General features: G+C 35.9%; 1 protein-coding gene across 1 annotated transcript in view; it reads left to right on the top strand.

The window, feature by feature from the left end:
• The first annotated feature begins 1072 nt into the window (after window positions 1–1072).
• The window catches only part of LOC127869410 (protogenin-like), a 102076-nt gene continuing 85884 nt past the window's right edge, over window positions 1073–17264 (top strand). Inside the window, exons 1-2 of the mRNA XM_052411956.1 lie at window positions 1073–1221; window positions 14677–14997. Of these exons, the coding sequence (XP_052267916.1) occupies window positions 1155–1221; window positions 14677–14997 (388 nt within the window). The 5' untranslated portion in view covers window positions 1073–1154. The remainder of the gene's footprint in view (window positions 1222–14676; window positions 14998–17264) is intronic.

The following is a 17264-nucleotide window of genomic DNA, read 5'->3' as shown; positions in this document are numbered from 1 at the left end:
AGCATTCATTCTACCAGGTATATCAAGAAACATTGTGTTCTTTTGTAAAATTGGGCCACGGTCCTTGAATCCGGATTTAACTGGATAAAATATGCTCTACCTCACACACTTCTCAGACACGTGTCTTAGATCACGATCTCTCTCAGCCATACCACCCCCTCATTCCTCAGTGTACCACGATGTGCACATGAAAATTGTATCGACGAGAGTTTAACTGTAAAAAATCTAGTTCGATTGCGTGCATGGGACGTTTGATCGATAGTTAAATAAGATTCATGAACACATTTAACGCAAAAGATAAAGTACATGTAACCCATATATTTAAAATTAATCACTTGAGGAAATAGATCTATATTATAATATTGAAGCAAACATGAAATTATAATACGAAAATTGGATCCACCAATATTCTCGCCTCCTGAATGTTATGTTATATAGCGCGTCACTGTAAACTACGTAAGTTAAGTCAACCACGATATATTGTTGTGTTTATTTGTTCTCTATGACTGTATACATTTGGTATACTGACTACTCAGTAGTCTACTGTTTATTATTTCAAGGTCAATTTCAGGGTTGTCAGCACGTAAACATTCGTGAAATATTAATTTCTCGACATTATCCTAACTGTTTATATCACATGGGTGCTATAAATCTTCATAAACATTTCAAGACTTATTATGGCGTAAAGGAGAAATGCAATAAGTTAGATCTCAATATGTTAAACGTTACAAAAACACGATTACCAATTACTAATTTGACCTATTTTCAATGATATTTAGCTGGGAGTATTATACTCGCTTATGCGTGACCTTAAATTCTATAGGCTTTTACAGTCACCGATCGCACCCCGACCGTGTGTTGAAAATAAATATTGGTTTAGAAAGTATCTGTGAATGACAGTTCATAGCGCGCATATATAATTTTAAAGAGTAGTTAAATCAATCGAAATAAGATAACCTCACAAGGTGATTTTCAATTGAATCTAATTACTTAAAAACTAATGAAAACATCACGCGGGAGTGAGCTTGCGCCCCGGAAATAGTTAACACTGTGTATTGAATGTAGAGTGTAATCTGTTAGAGTAAAAGAGGCCAGCCTTGTAAAAAAATCGTGTGTTTTTTGTTCATTCAAAACGGACTAATGAATTCGTTCATATGGATGGACTGTTTATGTACTTATTCACCGTTTTTACGGTGATATTTTTGTTCCCTTTTATACAAGGTAAGCGCCTGTTTTCACCATAATCCATTGTTTTGGTTGGTTGCAAAAACATACAAAACATCTCGCAATGGCGGCCATATCGGGGTTAACCTTTGAAAAAACTCGGTCAAGATGACCCAAACCTTGTTGTCAACAATTGTGAACACGCGGACTCATTTTGTTAAGATGTGTCGGTATTGGTTTGGTCATTGATTTGTTATTTAAACGAAATATAGATACAGATCTCGTTGTCTTGGCAGAGATGTGATATTCATCATACCGAGTTTGTGTGCATTTTTATCAACGGGGCTCCAAAGGGGAAATTAACCTTTAATTGGGCTTAGCTGACCGATGGATTCTCTTTGATGTGTTTTATAATTGAGTTATAATTGATATTTAGATGATTACGTCATCAGTGTGAACGAGACGTTGCATAGTGCACGTGATTTTCGGAACATGTATGTTGACATTCTTTCTCAGTGTTTACATGCGTGTGCACCAGCATAATATGGGTTGACTCATCAAAACATTATCATTGATTTTAAGCAATGCTTTTGTTTTAAAGAAAATTCTGCTTGCTTTTGTTTTTAATAAGTGTTTGAACTTATTTTCCCTTTTGTTTCCTTTTGGATGTTTGTGAATGTTAAATTAATGAAAGATAAACAAGAATTTCTTTTTGTCAGTTAAAGTAACAGTATCCTTTTTCGAATGCCGGACAAAAACCCTCCCGGATAAAAACCCTCCCGTCAGTTTTATAGGGGCCGTACGAAAACCCTCCCATGAATAAACGGGGACGGACAAAAACCCTCCCATGAAAAAAACAGGGAAGGACAAAAACCCTCCCATTAAAAAAAGGGACCGGACAAAAACCATCCCGTGAAATCTGAGCCACGAATTCAAGTACCAACGATTATTTATGAATTTTTTTATCCGAAATCGGTCATTTCCGAATGTCGTTTCCGACATTTGTATTTTGTTGTTGGTTATCCGAGATATTTATTTTTTGTAATAGTGACTTCACTTCAGAAGGTAACATAACACTATATATTGACTAATTCCGAAATTGAAATGCTGTTATTTTACACCCATTTGATGTCAATTATGTGTGTTGCAAATACATTTGTCGGCATTTAAATGCTTTTTATTGATTCTGTGATTAAAATTATTAAAAACTAAAAGTAGTTGAAGATTCACAGTTTGCTTTATACATTTGTGGGCGTTTAATTGCTTTTTATTGATTCTGTGATTAAACTTATTAAAAACTAAAAGTAGTTGAAGATTCACAGTTTGCAATTTTTACTTTCATTTTCGCAAAGGTTTCAGAAACTTCCCGGAAAGCACGTTTTTGCATGAATGAGCGTATGACGCGATTGAACGTATTGCACTGTATTGTATTGCATTCAATCTAAATATAAATTAACTTGTCTATAAATGGCCTCATTTTATGTTTAAATTGATGTTGTTATTATATTCATTGGATTATCGGATATATATGCACATCAGGGGTTCTGAAATAAGGTGTCCGAATTGTCCGAGTCGTCAATTTCCCCTTCCGGACAAGCAGTTTTTCAAAGCTGGCTCGTCCGGGGACAAGTAAAATTTCCGTGGTAAACATTTTTTGATAACGTAACTACTCCATTTTCCGAAAATCAAAAACGAAAGTTTATAAAAATAGCTAATGATTAATCTACGGACTGGCACACGTTTTCAACTGCAAGGTAGGTAATTTTCCGATAATAATTATTTAATGTAGTAAACCAGTCCATGCGTATATAGCAACAGTCAATCACGCATAAGATAACATTTTCAGTAGAGAAACCAGCGCACATGTCTAAAGCGACAGCCAATCACGCATCAGATAACATTTTTTGTAAATTGCAAAATAAATGGCCTCATACATGTTCTACCGACATGCAGCGAACATTATATGTTTTTTTTTTAAATAAAATGACTTCAACGTCAAGCCATGACGCAAATCAGACCAATGATAAAATCAGTTCGGCGTCGGAGAAGACGAGAAAAAACAAGTATGAATATGATAAAGCCTATGACGCCAAGCGGAAACGAGAATTTTTTAACTCTTGGCTAAACGATTCCCCTTGGCTTGAAAACGTGTGTGAATGTAAACTTTGTAAGGAGTTTCCTTTATTAGCAGATCAAGTATGTTTGTATCATTTGCTTAATTAGTAATGATCTTTTCTTTACCTATCTTTAAAGTACGGACAAGTACTTCTTTGGTACGGACAAGTGAATTTGTGGGTCCAGCTTGTCCGTGGACAAGTAGACTCTTAAAATATTTCAGAACCCCTGCACATTAGAAAGCGGTATGTTTACAGTTAATGGATACACATTTTCTTTCAATTTCACACCCCTGAAAACACAATACACAAAACCCACTATGGGTAATTTTGTCGGATTAATGAATGCAACACTAAGTGAAACAATAACATTTGTCAGTGTTAAATTTCTTTTACGGGATGGTTTTTGTCCGCCCCCGTTTTTTCATGGGATGGTTTTTGTCCTCCCCCGTTTTTTTCATGGGAGGGTTTTTGTCCGCCCATGTTTAGTCATGGGAGGGTTTTCGTCTGCCCCCTATGAAAATGACGGCAGGGTTTTTTTTATCCGGGAGGGGTTTTGTCCGTGTTACTCCTCTTTAGACTCAGAGAGAACCATGGTTGAACTCGGAGTTAAACAGTGATTTGTTGCTGTATATTTTACATTCTGATGCTTTTGGATTTGAAAAAATAATTTGATTAACCATGAAATAAGGAAATATGAAAGAAAGGAAAGATTTTATTCAACAGTTATTAAATTGTTTGTGAGTGCATGTTTAACCGTTTTTTGTTTATTAAAAATATCAACTGAGTTGGTTGTATTGACCCCAATGTCAAAAAGTATATGTTTGGCACAAATGAAGGTTTCTCCCCCCCCCACCCCCCCCCCAAAATTTCCAATTGAAGGTTTCTCCCCCCGACCCCCCACCCCCCCACCCATTTTTAGCTCCACTGGCCAGAGGCCAGCGGGGCTTATGTCATAGTCCTGTGTCTGTCATGCGTGTGTGCGTGCGTTAACTTTTTCTTTAAACATCTCCTCCTAAACTAGTGGCCCAATTCTGATGTAATTTCTCAGGAATGTTCCTGGGGTAAACCTCTTTCAGATTTGTTCAAATTATGCCCCTAGGGTCAAATTTGACCCTGCCCCGGGGGTCACAAATTGAAAATTTGCTCATACAGTACAGCCAAAGCGGAACAAACGTATTTCGCGATCCGCGGCGGCAAGGCGAAACGAGTCGATGCCGCGTCAGTCGTTGAAGCCGCGTCAGTATGCGGCGGCAAGTCGCATTTCGCCGCGAAACTTCGCATCTGTCCGCCGAGGCATGCCGCGGTCCGCGACATGATGCCGAGTCGATGCGATCATGAAATATTTTTTTTTTAATTATTAGTTACATGTAGTTAACAAATTTTGAAAGAACAATTATAATAATAATTAAAATCATAATAAAATTATTGTGCGCGGATTGTATTAGCATATACATGTAAGCATAGTTAATGTGTCTGGCCAATTATTGAGTTTGTTTCCCGCCCGTAGCGTATGTATTTCACACATAAACAAGGTCACGTAATTATGTTTTCGCACATACAAGTGGTCAAGGCTCCAGCATATGGTGGATTTATAAATTAATTGCATGTTGATTCCGCTATTATATTTTAGCTGAGAAAATTAGCAGTTTGAAGCCACATCAATAATCAAGACGGTGACGACGTATTTGTAGTTTTGTTAATTATCAGCGTATTATAACTATTGTTTGAATATGCGTATATAAACACGTTTTATTTTGTTCATATTAAACAGTTAATATCGCTACTAATTACCCGATAATCCCGTATATTCCAGTTTTAAAGCAAATGCTGGTAAATATTAACGATACACAAACATTCTCGATATTTCCTTATGTATCAAATACATTTTGGCATTTGTTACTATTTATAGAGATGATGAAATAACGTCTAATCAGGGCGTTTTTTTTTCTCCACTGAACACGCGATTTACGCCTGACGTGATGTTCATGTATTTACACAACACAAAATACACCCAAACTTTCCAAACGACGTTCTACATGTCTGCATAATTTTCGCGCGCTTTTTATGAAACAAAGGATATTTTAGCACTGTTTATTTGACGCTAGAATTTGCCAAAGGACGCGTTAGCATTAAAATTCGGAAGTGTGTTTCGGATTAAAAATTTAATAATGATAATCGAACGAATCATAAACAGTTGCGCGTAATTAATTCTACGCTACACATACAGGTATGTACATGTAGGTGGATATCTTTTCACTCGATCCGCCGCGTACGTATGCGGCGGATTTACTCCGCGAAAGTACGCGTGGTTAATACAGACTCGGCGTCGTTGCGCGGATCGATGCCGAGTGCCACGGCGATACGCCGCGTGAACACACGATTCGGCCGCCGCGGACTAATAATCTGGCCGTGGCGTAGCCGCGGATTATGTTTGTGCCGCTTTGGCTGTACTGTATAAGGCCTATTTTGTGAAAACTTTCAAAATCTTCTCCTCCATAACCATTGGGCCTAGGGCTATCAAATTTGGTATGTAGAGACATCTAATAGTCCTCTACCAAATGTGTTCAAATTATGCCCCTGGGGTCAAATTTGACCCTGCCCCGGGGGTCACAAAATTGAACATATGCTAATATAGGGTCTTTTTTGTGAAAACTTTACAAATCTTTTCGTCCATAACCATTGGGCCTAGGGCTACCAAATTTGGTATGCAGTGCCATCTTATAGTCCTCTACCAAGTTTGTTCAAATTATGCCCCTGGGGTCAAGTTTGACCCTGCCCCGAGGGTCACAAAATTGAACATATGCTTATATAAGGCGCTTTTTTGTGAAAACTTTAAATCTTTCTGTCCATAACCATATGGCATAGGGCTACCAAATTTGGTATGTAGTGACATGTAATAGTTCTCGACATAGTTTGTTCAAATTATGCCCCTGGGTTCAATTTGATCCTACCCCAGGGGTCACAAAAATGAACATATGCTTAAATAAGGCCATTTTTGTCAAAACTTTAAAAATCTTCAATGTTCATAATTATAGAGCCTAGGGCTGCTAAATTTGGTATGTAGTGACAACCCTATAGTCCTCTACCAAATTTGTTCAAATTATTCCCCAGTGCTCAAATTTGACCCTGCCCCGGGGGTCACAAAACTTAACATATGACGTTTACCAGGGGAGATTACTGCGGCCGTGTGGCTGTGACCAACAACAAACATGAGATAAAACCCTGTCATTTAGTGCCATTTTAGATCAGATGGTGACTGCTTACAAAGGAATTGAAGTAAGAACATGTGTTATGCATGTTTTTCTTATAAACTGAAAAAAATCTGGTTATATTTAAATATGTGGAAAGTGACCATATATCCGGATAAAAATATTTCGGATGACATGTTAATTTCATGTCTTTTTTTGTAGTGTTTAAACCAGTTTAATAATATCTCATGATTTAAAAAACAACAACTTCCATGAACATAATTATTTCAAGAAAAGTCAATATATGATACTGCATGTCAAACTCAAACTTTGTATCCAAGAGAAGGTGTTGGAATTAATGATGTGCAATGGTCTTAACTATCGTATATGCTGCTTTTTAATAACTAATGATTCATTGTTTCATTTGTGAATTGTGACTCATGAATTGTGGATATGATTGCAGGGCTCCCCCTGGCCCAAAAACTTCTGTAGCCAACATTTTAGCCAAATGGATTTTTTTGTAGCCAAATTTTAGAAACTGTAGCCAAAGTATTAGCAAAGCATTTGGAACCGCCTGTTGTAAGTATAGGCTACAGTAGTGTAAAAGAAGAAACTTAACAAAGAAGCTTTAATATGTTTATTACTATAATCATCATGTGTGCAGCGTTTTCATTAGGAGGCGGCCGGCGGCCGATTTGACCGCCTCAAATGTTATTTGGGCCGGTTCAAATTCGAGAAAAAAAATCTTTAAAAAATCGGCAAATGTTCACGCAGATGCAAGATATTTAGTATACATTTATTAACTGTCTGAAACGGAAGTAAACAACCGTAACCGATATATGTTAACTGCTTTCTCATTGGTCGCTTTGTTATAATTGTCTTATCGCGAAGCGAATAACATGAGTGTACGACTTTGATTAAAGGTCACGAACTGACAATGTCAACATGTCTAAAAACGAAAAAGAAATGACTTTTTCTTTTGTGTTTCGAGTAAGACCGATAGTTCGCTGTTGAAGTTATTTTGTTAAAGTTTTTTTAACGTTTATCATTATCCGGCACCTCCGGATGAATGCACTTTCCTGTTACATTTCGGTTTTATTTTCGAAAATTTTTGTTGATGGTTCAGATCATGCCGAAGTTTGGTTTCTCCGCGGAGTTTTGAGCCTCCGAACGGTAAGTGGATTTATTTATAACCACATTTTACAGAAGAGTGAGTCTTTCATTAGGAAACTCTCGAGCCCCAAACTATCCTGATATCGTCATGATTAAGGTTGGAGTTTGCCTAGGCACAATGCCTAAAATGCTAAATATATTGAATTGGCACTGCAATGTTTAGCTTTGTCCAAATTTGTATTGGAAAACAATTGACCAAAAGAAGCTTTCTCGGCAACATATTTAAATCCTAAGATTGCCTCAGCTTGGGCAACCTATGCGCGATTTTGTTGTAAAATCTGCATTGCCAAACTGCCAAATTTTTCTTTAAATTGGTATGCTAGGAGAATCTATGCCCAAATTTTATGCATCTTTTCCAGGGGGCCTCTGACAAAATTTTAAGGTCATCCATGATCTTGAACAGTGTCTTCTATATTTAATGGGCCATTTATACTGTTCTTTGAAAAAAATAAAGTTCAAAAGTAAAATTTTATCTAAATTGAAGTTCAAAAGTAAAATTCAATCTGAAAAAAACATGCTACATTTCCATATTGATTATTTGACTATTTAAGTCCTGAAGCCAAGCAGCCTATCAAGTCAGTAGTCAAGCAGTGGCTAGACAAGAAGGAGCGGCGGAAGATTCCCCCGAAGCAGCCAAGGGCCTCAGCATCAGCACCAGTTCTTACACTTGTGGATGCTAGGGTCCAAACCGATGCTACTGAGGGGAATAATGAGCTGAGCATCATTAAGACAGCTGTCGATATAGCCATACGAAAACTTAACCTGGCATCAAAGGAATATGACCCAGAATCAGATAGTGGATCATCGGATGATGATTTTTGTAGCAACTAGATTAGAATCACACCAAACTCTGTTTTATTTTGGAAAATTAATTATTAAAAGTCGAATTGGTGTTCCATGTTTTAATGTTTTTTTTATACATAAACATGTATATCTGTTTTTATCAAAATCTTGATAATTGCAGAGTTGATGTAAACTGAGGACTTTATTTTTCCTTTACCATTGACATAAATATCCTCTATTTTAACTGAGCAAAATTATGTACATTATGAGCCCAAAATCGCTCAGAGGCCACGATTCGGCACCTTTATTTAAAGAAAATTCAGGGGGAGCGAACCCCCTCAAGCAACTAGCACCTTCGATGCTCGCACAAGTTGGCCTCCTCAAATAACTGAAAAGCCTGCTACAAAATATCCTAATGAAAACGCTGTGTGTGCATAACAAAAAAAACACAGTTGTGCAGCAAAGTACACATTAGTCATAGCCGACACTACAGCTGCTTCACTTTTGGATATTGCTGCAGCCTGCGCATTTGTCATGGATGTTTTCAGACTAGACGCTTGTGAGGCCTCTTTGTGTCTGAAATAAACAAAATCAAATATGCTAAATTTCAAAACAAATAGCTCATTTTGAAAAGTGCAGGGTTTTTTTCCCACTTTTTGGGAAGATAGCCCATGGCTTTGGAATTGGGAATTTTATCGGCATTTTCATGAAATTGGGAAAATACATTCATCAGCCTTTTTTTCCACATGAAAAGTCCACTGATTAGGGAAATACTAAATTTGATGTAACTCTTTATAATCATTCAAATTAACAGAACAAAATCATATAATACTTTGTTAGATGTAATTGAATTGAAATTGAGATAAAATAGGCATAAGACTTCTTTCTAAAAAAAAAAAAAAAAAATTGTTGTTTTTTTTGTGAAATTGGGAATTTTTTGCCACATTTTGGGAAAAAAGAATACTTTTTGGGATTGGGAACATAGCCGAATTTCGGCTATAAAATCGGGCCAAAAAAAACCTTGAAGTGTCAATATATATTTATTATGAACATAAATTATTATTGTTATTATGTCCCCCACTATAGTAGTGGGGGACATATTGTTTTTGCCCTGTCTGTTGGTTGGTCTGTTGGTTGGTTGGTCTGTTGGTTGGTTTGCGCCAACTTGAAGTGTCAATATATATTCATTATGAACATAAATTATTATTGTTATTATGTCCCCCACTATAGTAGTGGGGGACATATTGTTTTTGCCCTGTCTGTTGGTTGGTCTGTTGGTTGGTCTGTTGGTTAGTTGGTCTGTTGGTTGGTTTGCGCCAACTTTAACATTTGCAATAACTTTTTCAATATTGAAGATAGCAACTTCATATTTGGCATGCATATGTATCTCATGGAGCTGCACATTTTGAGTGGTGAAAGGTCAAGGTCATCCTTCAAGGTCAAAGGTCAAATATATGGGTCAAAATCGCTCATTTAATGTACACTTATGCAATATTTCAATATTCAAGATAGCAACTTGATATTTGGCATGCATGTGTATCTCATGGAGCTGCACATTTTGAGAGGTGAAAGGTCAAGGTCATCCTTCAAGGTCAGAGGTCAAATATGTGGCCAAAATCGCTCATTTGATGAGTACTTTTGCAATATTGAAGATAGCAACTTGATATTTGGCATGCATGTGTATCTCATGGAGCTGCACATTTTGAGTGGTGAAAGGTCAACGTCAAATATATGGGTCAAAATTGCTCATGTAATGTCACTTCTGCAATATTGAAGCTAGCAATTTTATTTGACATGCATGTGTATCTCATGGAGCTGCACATTTTGAGTGGTGAAGGGTTAAGGTCAAGGTCATCCTTCAAGGTCAAACGTCATATACGGGGACATAGTGTTTCACAAACACATCTTGTTTTTAATATATTATTAATAATATAAAAAATATTCATGTATATACATTTTAATATTAATGATTGTCATTTTTTTTAATTACCTTTTGATTTTTCGTGTTTTGAAATGTCTTTTTTCAACATACTACACCCAGATGTGAATGAATTTGATTTTTGAAACTGAATGCATATTTTGCAATACATCGTTTTTGATTTTGCATTATAATCTAACCACATGAATTCCGAAATCTTTAAATGATCTTTTATCAGATATGATTTTTTTTTTAGACCGGGTCATTAGATTCGTCAGAGTCCAAAGGACGCTTATTGCCTTAGTATATGGTCGCCATTATGGAAGTCACAATTTCCGACACCTTCGCCGTAAATGTCAAGGGTTTTATACCCCTTCATCTATCGTCATTCACAATTGTAATGCATTTAGCCTTAAATCATTACAAACATTTCGAACTTCTCGAAATTAAAATCAATTATTAACTTCTTTACTTACGTTCATTGTGTGACTAAGTTGATAATTCGCTAACGGCTTTTACTCAAATTGATTGAAATCAGCAGCAATCTTTAATCAGATGTAATTGTTTATTTAAGCCGATGAGATCAACGGTTACACCAGTCAGTTTCCTTTGTCTCCATATCCGGTTTCTGACAGGTGTTAATGCAGATTGCGTATCAATTTTGCGGGTCAATAATACGGCGATGTATTGAAGCACAGTCTTAAGCTGAAAGAGTTTACTATCTGGAATGGCATTTTTCAGGAAAATAATCGTTTGGCAAAAATGTCCGGAGAACGATTTTTTTCCTGACAAAAATCGTTTGCCGGACGTTTTCGCGAATCTGGCGAACGGCAGCGGGAGCCCTGCAATTGTCAATTGCTCAACGATCCATATATATTTCTGACCATTTTATAATTTTCTTTATACAAGTAATGAATTGATCTTAGAAGTCAAATGTATCACTTTATTAAATGCATTTATAAATATAAAGAAATAATATTTAGATTATCATAATATTCTCAGGCCTGTTGGTCTTAAGGATGTGTGGGTTGTTAATTATATTTTGAGATGATTGTTTACAAAGAAAGATGCTACTATTGTATTTGTTATAAATGTGTGAAAGGCTCTGAGAAGGAACCAGAGATTATAAACCCTTTACCAAACACTAACAGTATTTTACGGGTTTGTAGCTGATGACTTTATAAATAATTGTGATAAAAGGAGAAATTGCTCAAGATGAGCAATTTCTCATTTTATCACAATTATTTCTACCCTACCTGATCATTTCCTTCATATTCCATTACAATTAAATTGTCGTCTGCAACCTCTTTCAAATTGGGACAGTCCAAAATGTGTCATTTGGTAAAGGGTTATTCCCGTTAAGGCATTTAGATTCCTATAGGTCTTGTGAATCTGTTTTAAATCAAATGCGTAGATTCGATCTTCAGCATCTAAGAATATGTGAAATAGATAGAACGACAATATCTTTTGGAGAGATAAATGTACCTACGTTATAAGCAAAGGACCTGTGCGACAATTCCCGGGCTTTTTAGTCTGTTTAGTTAACACCGTAGTAACGTTTTCCATATATAAAAATGCTCACCCTTTCAACTTAAAGCGCCCAGTGGGACGAGGGATAGAAAGAGAAAGTCACATGCTTGAGTACATTTCAACCCATGCGCATTACACGCTTTTTTCATAAAAAACAGTGGAGCGATACTGGGCCATCATGGCCCTCTTGTTTGGTAAATTAAATGCAACATATAGTTTTCCCTAGTCAACTCTATGAGTTGAATCTTCCTATTAGGCCATCCTTAAAAAATTGTTTGTTTGGCATAGCCCGACCCAGGTAAATTTGGGTGGGTAGGTAGGTAGTGATTTTTTTTTTTGTATTTTTTTTTCTGACATTGAACTCCGACATATACCAAATTGAAAGGTAATTATCAAATAAATCTCCAAGTCTTCTGCCTCATGAAAGGAAATTGGTAAAAAAATTTCTGCACCGTCCGTATCACGGCACATGTATTCGTAAGTCTATTTTTTGGTATAAAGAACATCGAAACTATAATATAATCGACGAAAAATACTATCCGAAAACGAGAGTTCAAAAAATTGTATGCAATTTTCACATGAAATAAAATGTGCATATTGTTTGACTACAGAAAATGAAAACAAGTAACCTAGCAAATTCTTAATTAATATACTATTTGGTTTACATATTACTTTACAATAGCATAGTTTGTGAGTAAAAAACAACAAAGTAATTATAACATTTTAATTTCAATCAAGAACAGAAAGGTGTAACATCTTCGACATGTACATGTAACTCATTATTTAATTATCATCCTTTAATTCAGATCGATAGACGGTACAAAGTTGTAAAGTGATCAGCTTAAAAATAATTTATTGAGTGTTACGCTTCTTTTCATTTGCTTATTTTTTATACGACTTTTGCCATCGGCTGTTATATTGTAGGCAGACGACAATATCAACTGTGTATTCCATTATCTGCGCATGAATGACCCGATATTACCCGATAGCGAACTCAATGTTGATTGGCCAGCTACCATATGCGCTTCAAAACGTTCATGGAAACAAAGAGAAAAATAGTTATAAAAAAAACAATCCGGATTAAAATGGCGGATGTTTTCAATGAAATTTAACTAGATTTTAGCATATTCGCAATTTTTTTTTTTCTTGAGCCAAAATCGCTATATTTTCGCAAATGGCGAACGACAGCGCGAGCCCTGTAATAGTGAGCATTTATTCCAATAATAACATGTTCGCAATGCTCGCGCTGTCGTTCGCCATTTGCGAAAATATTGAGAATTTGGCTCAAGAAAAAAATCTAAATTGCGAAAATGCGAAAATCTAGTAAAATTTCGTTGAAAACATCCACCATTTAATCCTGACTGGTTTTCTATATTTGTCTCTTTGTATTAATGAAAGTGTTCGCAATTCAAACAGTTAACGAAACCCGGTCTGTACCTGATTAGACATCGCTTGACCGTATTGTTATTGAAGTGCACATAACAGCTGGCCAATCAACATTGAGCTCGCTTACACATGACATGACGTTGTCGAATGAAACGTGAGAATGGGTGGAGCTATCGGATAATATTGGGTCATTCATGCACAGATGTTGTATAATTTGAATACACATTTAATATCGCAGTCTGCCTTCAAAATAGCCGCCGGTCGTATAAAGAGATAAACAAATGAAACAAAAACGTGACAATACCCGTCAATAAATATTTCAAAGCTGACCACTTTTTATCTTTCTACCGAATATTTACCGATCTGAATTAAAGAGTGATAATTAAATAATTAGTTATATGGCGATAATATTACAATCTCTTCCTATTGCCGAATTAATTTGAATGGTGATTATTATTTAATTTGTTTTTTTACTCCCAAACTATCCTGAACGACAGCAGCGTATTTTAATTAAAGTGATATGAGAAAACAGGAGCGGTTTAATTGTAGTTAAAGTCTAATTAATCGCATATGCATATGTCAATTAAATAAATAGGCGACTTAAAAAATTACCGGTACGTGTTTTGGTCATTGCTATTCTAGATATCCTTGAAAGAGCTTTCAATTAAATGACGCAAATAACCGGAAAGGATAAAAAGCGGAAAGGAAAAATTATTTTAGCGGAAAAAAATTTTGGTAAGCAAAAATTTTTTTTGGGAAAGTAACAAAAAAAATTCAGTTGGGCCGATTGTAGTGGGTGGGTCGGGTTATGCCAAACAAAAGAATTTTTAAGGATGGCCCAAATATGATATTTAAAAAACTTTTAATCTTACCTATAAATTAAACTGATATCTTTGTCAATGAGCTTATCAAAATGCTTTCAATAGAAAATAACATTAAACACATTACACCTTATTATTATTTTTTGCAACTTTACCTGTTTATTTTAAACCAAATTATCCTGTTCACCACCTTTCAGTTTTATTTATCTTTTAAGAAATATAAGAGAAAATGTAATTATGAAGACACTTTTTCAAGTAACCAGCACTGCGCTATGATGACATTTAAATGTAGAAATTTGTTTTCCACAAAAGTGCTTATTTAAGAAAGAAGAAAAAGTTAATGTCATAGTTAAGATTTTTTGTTGTTCTTTATGGAAGTTTAAGATTAAGAAATATAAATGCACTCAGTCTCTTTTGGTAAGACAAACATGAGATGAATTAATGTTGGTTGATGGCATCTTTCTATCGCCATGGTGAGCAGTTGAGAGGAATTATACGCGGCTGACATGGCCATCACCAAGATAACAATCTAAGAAAATCAGAACCCTTACCATAAAAACAAATGTTTAAAATATTATTATTTTATTTTTTTTCAGGGGACAATGCTCAGACATTATTAAGTGTTAAAACAGGCGATCCAGACTACGTTATAGCTCATAAAAACTGTGCCCTGGCCCTGAACTGCTCCGTTTTGTACAATGCATCATTTGGATATCCTCGGTTCACATGGTTGAAGAACGGGGCCCCGGTGGAGGACTCGCGCCGTGTGCATGTGCTAGAGAACGGCACACTTTTCATTCGGCGAGTGCTGCACAAGCTGAAGAAGGACGTCACGGACCAGGGCACTTATCGGTGCATTGTGGAACTAAGCGAGGTTGGCAAGGTCATTGTAAGGGACGTCAAGGTCGACATTGCAGGTGAGAAGCCATGGAGTGAAACTGAATTTCCTGCGATAATCCCTCAGTCCTTAACCTCCTTTATTGGTGTTGCTATGGTTGAGTTAACTTGATCAATTTGATTAAGCCAAATTTAAACAAAATCCCATTTAACTTTTTTTTAAGAATAAAAGAAGCGCTGCCTTACGTTTATTATATCTTAATTTTATTTCAAAAACATTTAACAAAGTATATAATTATCAATTATCCTATCCTTTGACTTTGTTTATATAATTTGAATTATTATACAGAGTTATATATTGAATGAGCTTTTCTCAAATGAGTTTACTTTTCGTGCAACAAATTCCCAATCCTGTAATTGCATTTTTGTGAAATGGTCTGGAAAGGGCCTGCCACTATGATCATTCCTGATAATTTTCTGTGCGATACACTGTAACTCCAATATAACGTAGATGACCAGGTTCAAGCAACAAGACTGCGTTATAAATGGATCCACGTTACAAGTTCTGAGCTCATTAATTGTGTCGTGATTTGCCAATACATGCATATAAACCCTACTGTATTGATAACTGTTAACTGAATATTGACGATATAAAAGTTCTCAAGAATTTCATAAACACAAATGGTCACCATTTTTCTAATGTATCAAGTTGGTGTAGGAATATGTGACTATTAAAAGATTTGATGAAATAGACGTCCAATTGAGACCGGGGTATTCCCACAGAACATGCGTAAATCACCTGGCCTGATGTTTGCGTTTATTACAACAATCAATACATGTTTTCCATATGGATGACATGAAGTTGTTAATAAAGTGCATAATTTGCGCTTTCTTTTTTTTTTTTTTTGAGATTCTTTTTTTTTATTGTCCCCTACCGGTGAAACCGGAGGGGACTTATGGTTTGCGCTCTGTGTGTCCGTCAGTCAGTCAGTCAGTCAGTCAGTCAGTCAGTCAGTCAGTCAGTCACACTTTTCTGGATCCTGCAATAACAGGGCTTAATACTAAGGCACGTCCGAACAACATTCACTGCCTGTACCTAGGTCCGGGCTAGCCAATGTCCCAGGAACATGCCCGACCGGTCATGTGTATTTTGGGCGGGATTATGTGTTCTTTTTCAATAAACTGTGTTTTAAATAAGCTTTTCAAAGATGCAGAAATCTTAATACAGTATGATCAGATGACAATTAAATCCCAGAGTGAAGTCGGAGACAACAAACGGATCGTATCTCGAAATATATTTGGAACCCTTGATTGCAATCAAAAAGAGGCCCACAATTCAGAAAATTCCCGGCGGTTTACCTGGTAAAACACGTCAGTACCTATTTTTAAACAGAATTCCGCTAGATACGGGTTTAAATTGGTTTCCTCGAAGTGACGTGTTTTCTCGATAAAAATACGTTTTAAACTAAAAGCCGGGATCGCCCAGGATTTTCCGGGATCAATGATGGTATAAAACTCGACATTAACACAAAGTTACTATAAAATTATTAGTTATTAACCAATTTTAAATAATTTTAATTTGTTTGATCGATTAGAAGTGTTTTGACAATCTTTTTAACGCAATTCAATTAGCAAAACTAATATTAATGGTTGATCCCGGATTTTAGTAGAGAGTTAACCCTGTACAATTGTTACGACTACCGTAACACGTTATTTTGCGACACCTAAGATTCACTGACCATTTGTTGTCAGACGACAACCGCAGCAATCTATGTAAAAAAGGTTTTAACATTCATGTCCTTGTTTAAGTTTGGCTTTACGGGTGGGGATGGGGGTTCCTCGGATAAGAAAAGAAAAGGGAAGGAGGAAAGTAATAGAAAGTATGAGGGAAAAAAAAACAAGGAAATTTCTGAAGTAGATGAATATTGAATTTATTAGCATTAGTAAGGCAAGCTAATAAGAATGATTGAATCATAATTGCGCATCTCCACGCACAAGAAAATACAAGTTGAATGATAAATATAAAGGTTTTGATAATATTTGGGTCAGGGCACATGAAAGAATGGTCAGGGCTAGTAGGTTCTGCATTTACTAGCCCGAATGGGCTAGTTGAAATTTTTTTTGTGTTAAGCCCTGGATAACTTTAAAAAGTTCTTTAAATTTTTCATGAAACTTGAAACATGGATAGATGGCAATATGGAGATTATGCACGTCATTTCATTGTGTTCCTACGTCAAAAATTCTGGTTGCTATGGCAACAAATATAACAGCAACAAAAAATTCTGACAATGGGACAAAACATCTATTTACAAATCTGTGCATACCTTAATAGTTGAGTTTTACAAAG

This window comes from Dreissena polymorpha, chromosome 2 (assembly GCF_020536995.1).
Source record: "Dreissena polymorpha isolate Duluth1 chromosome 2, UMN_Dpol_1.0, whole genome shotgun sequence".
NCBI classification, from domain to species: domain Eukaryota; kingdom Metazoa; phylum Mollusca; class Bivalvia; order Myida; family Dreissenidae; genus Dreissena; species Dreissena polymorpha.
Note: the sequence above shows the minus strand (reverse complement) of the source record. Positions and strands in the feature narration are given on the sequence as shown.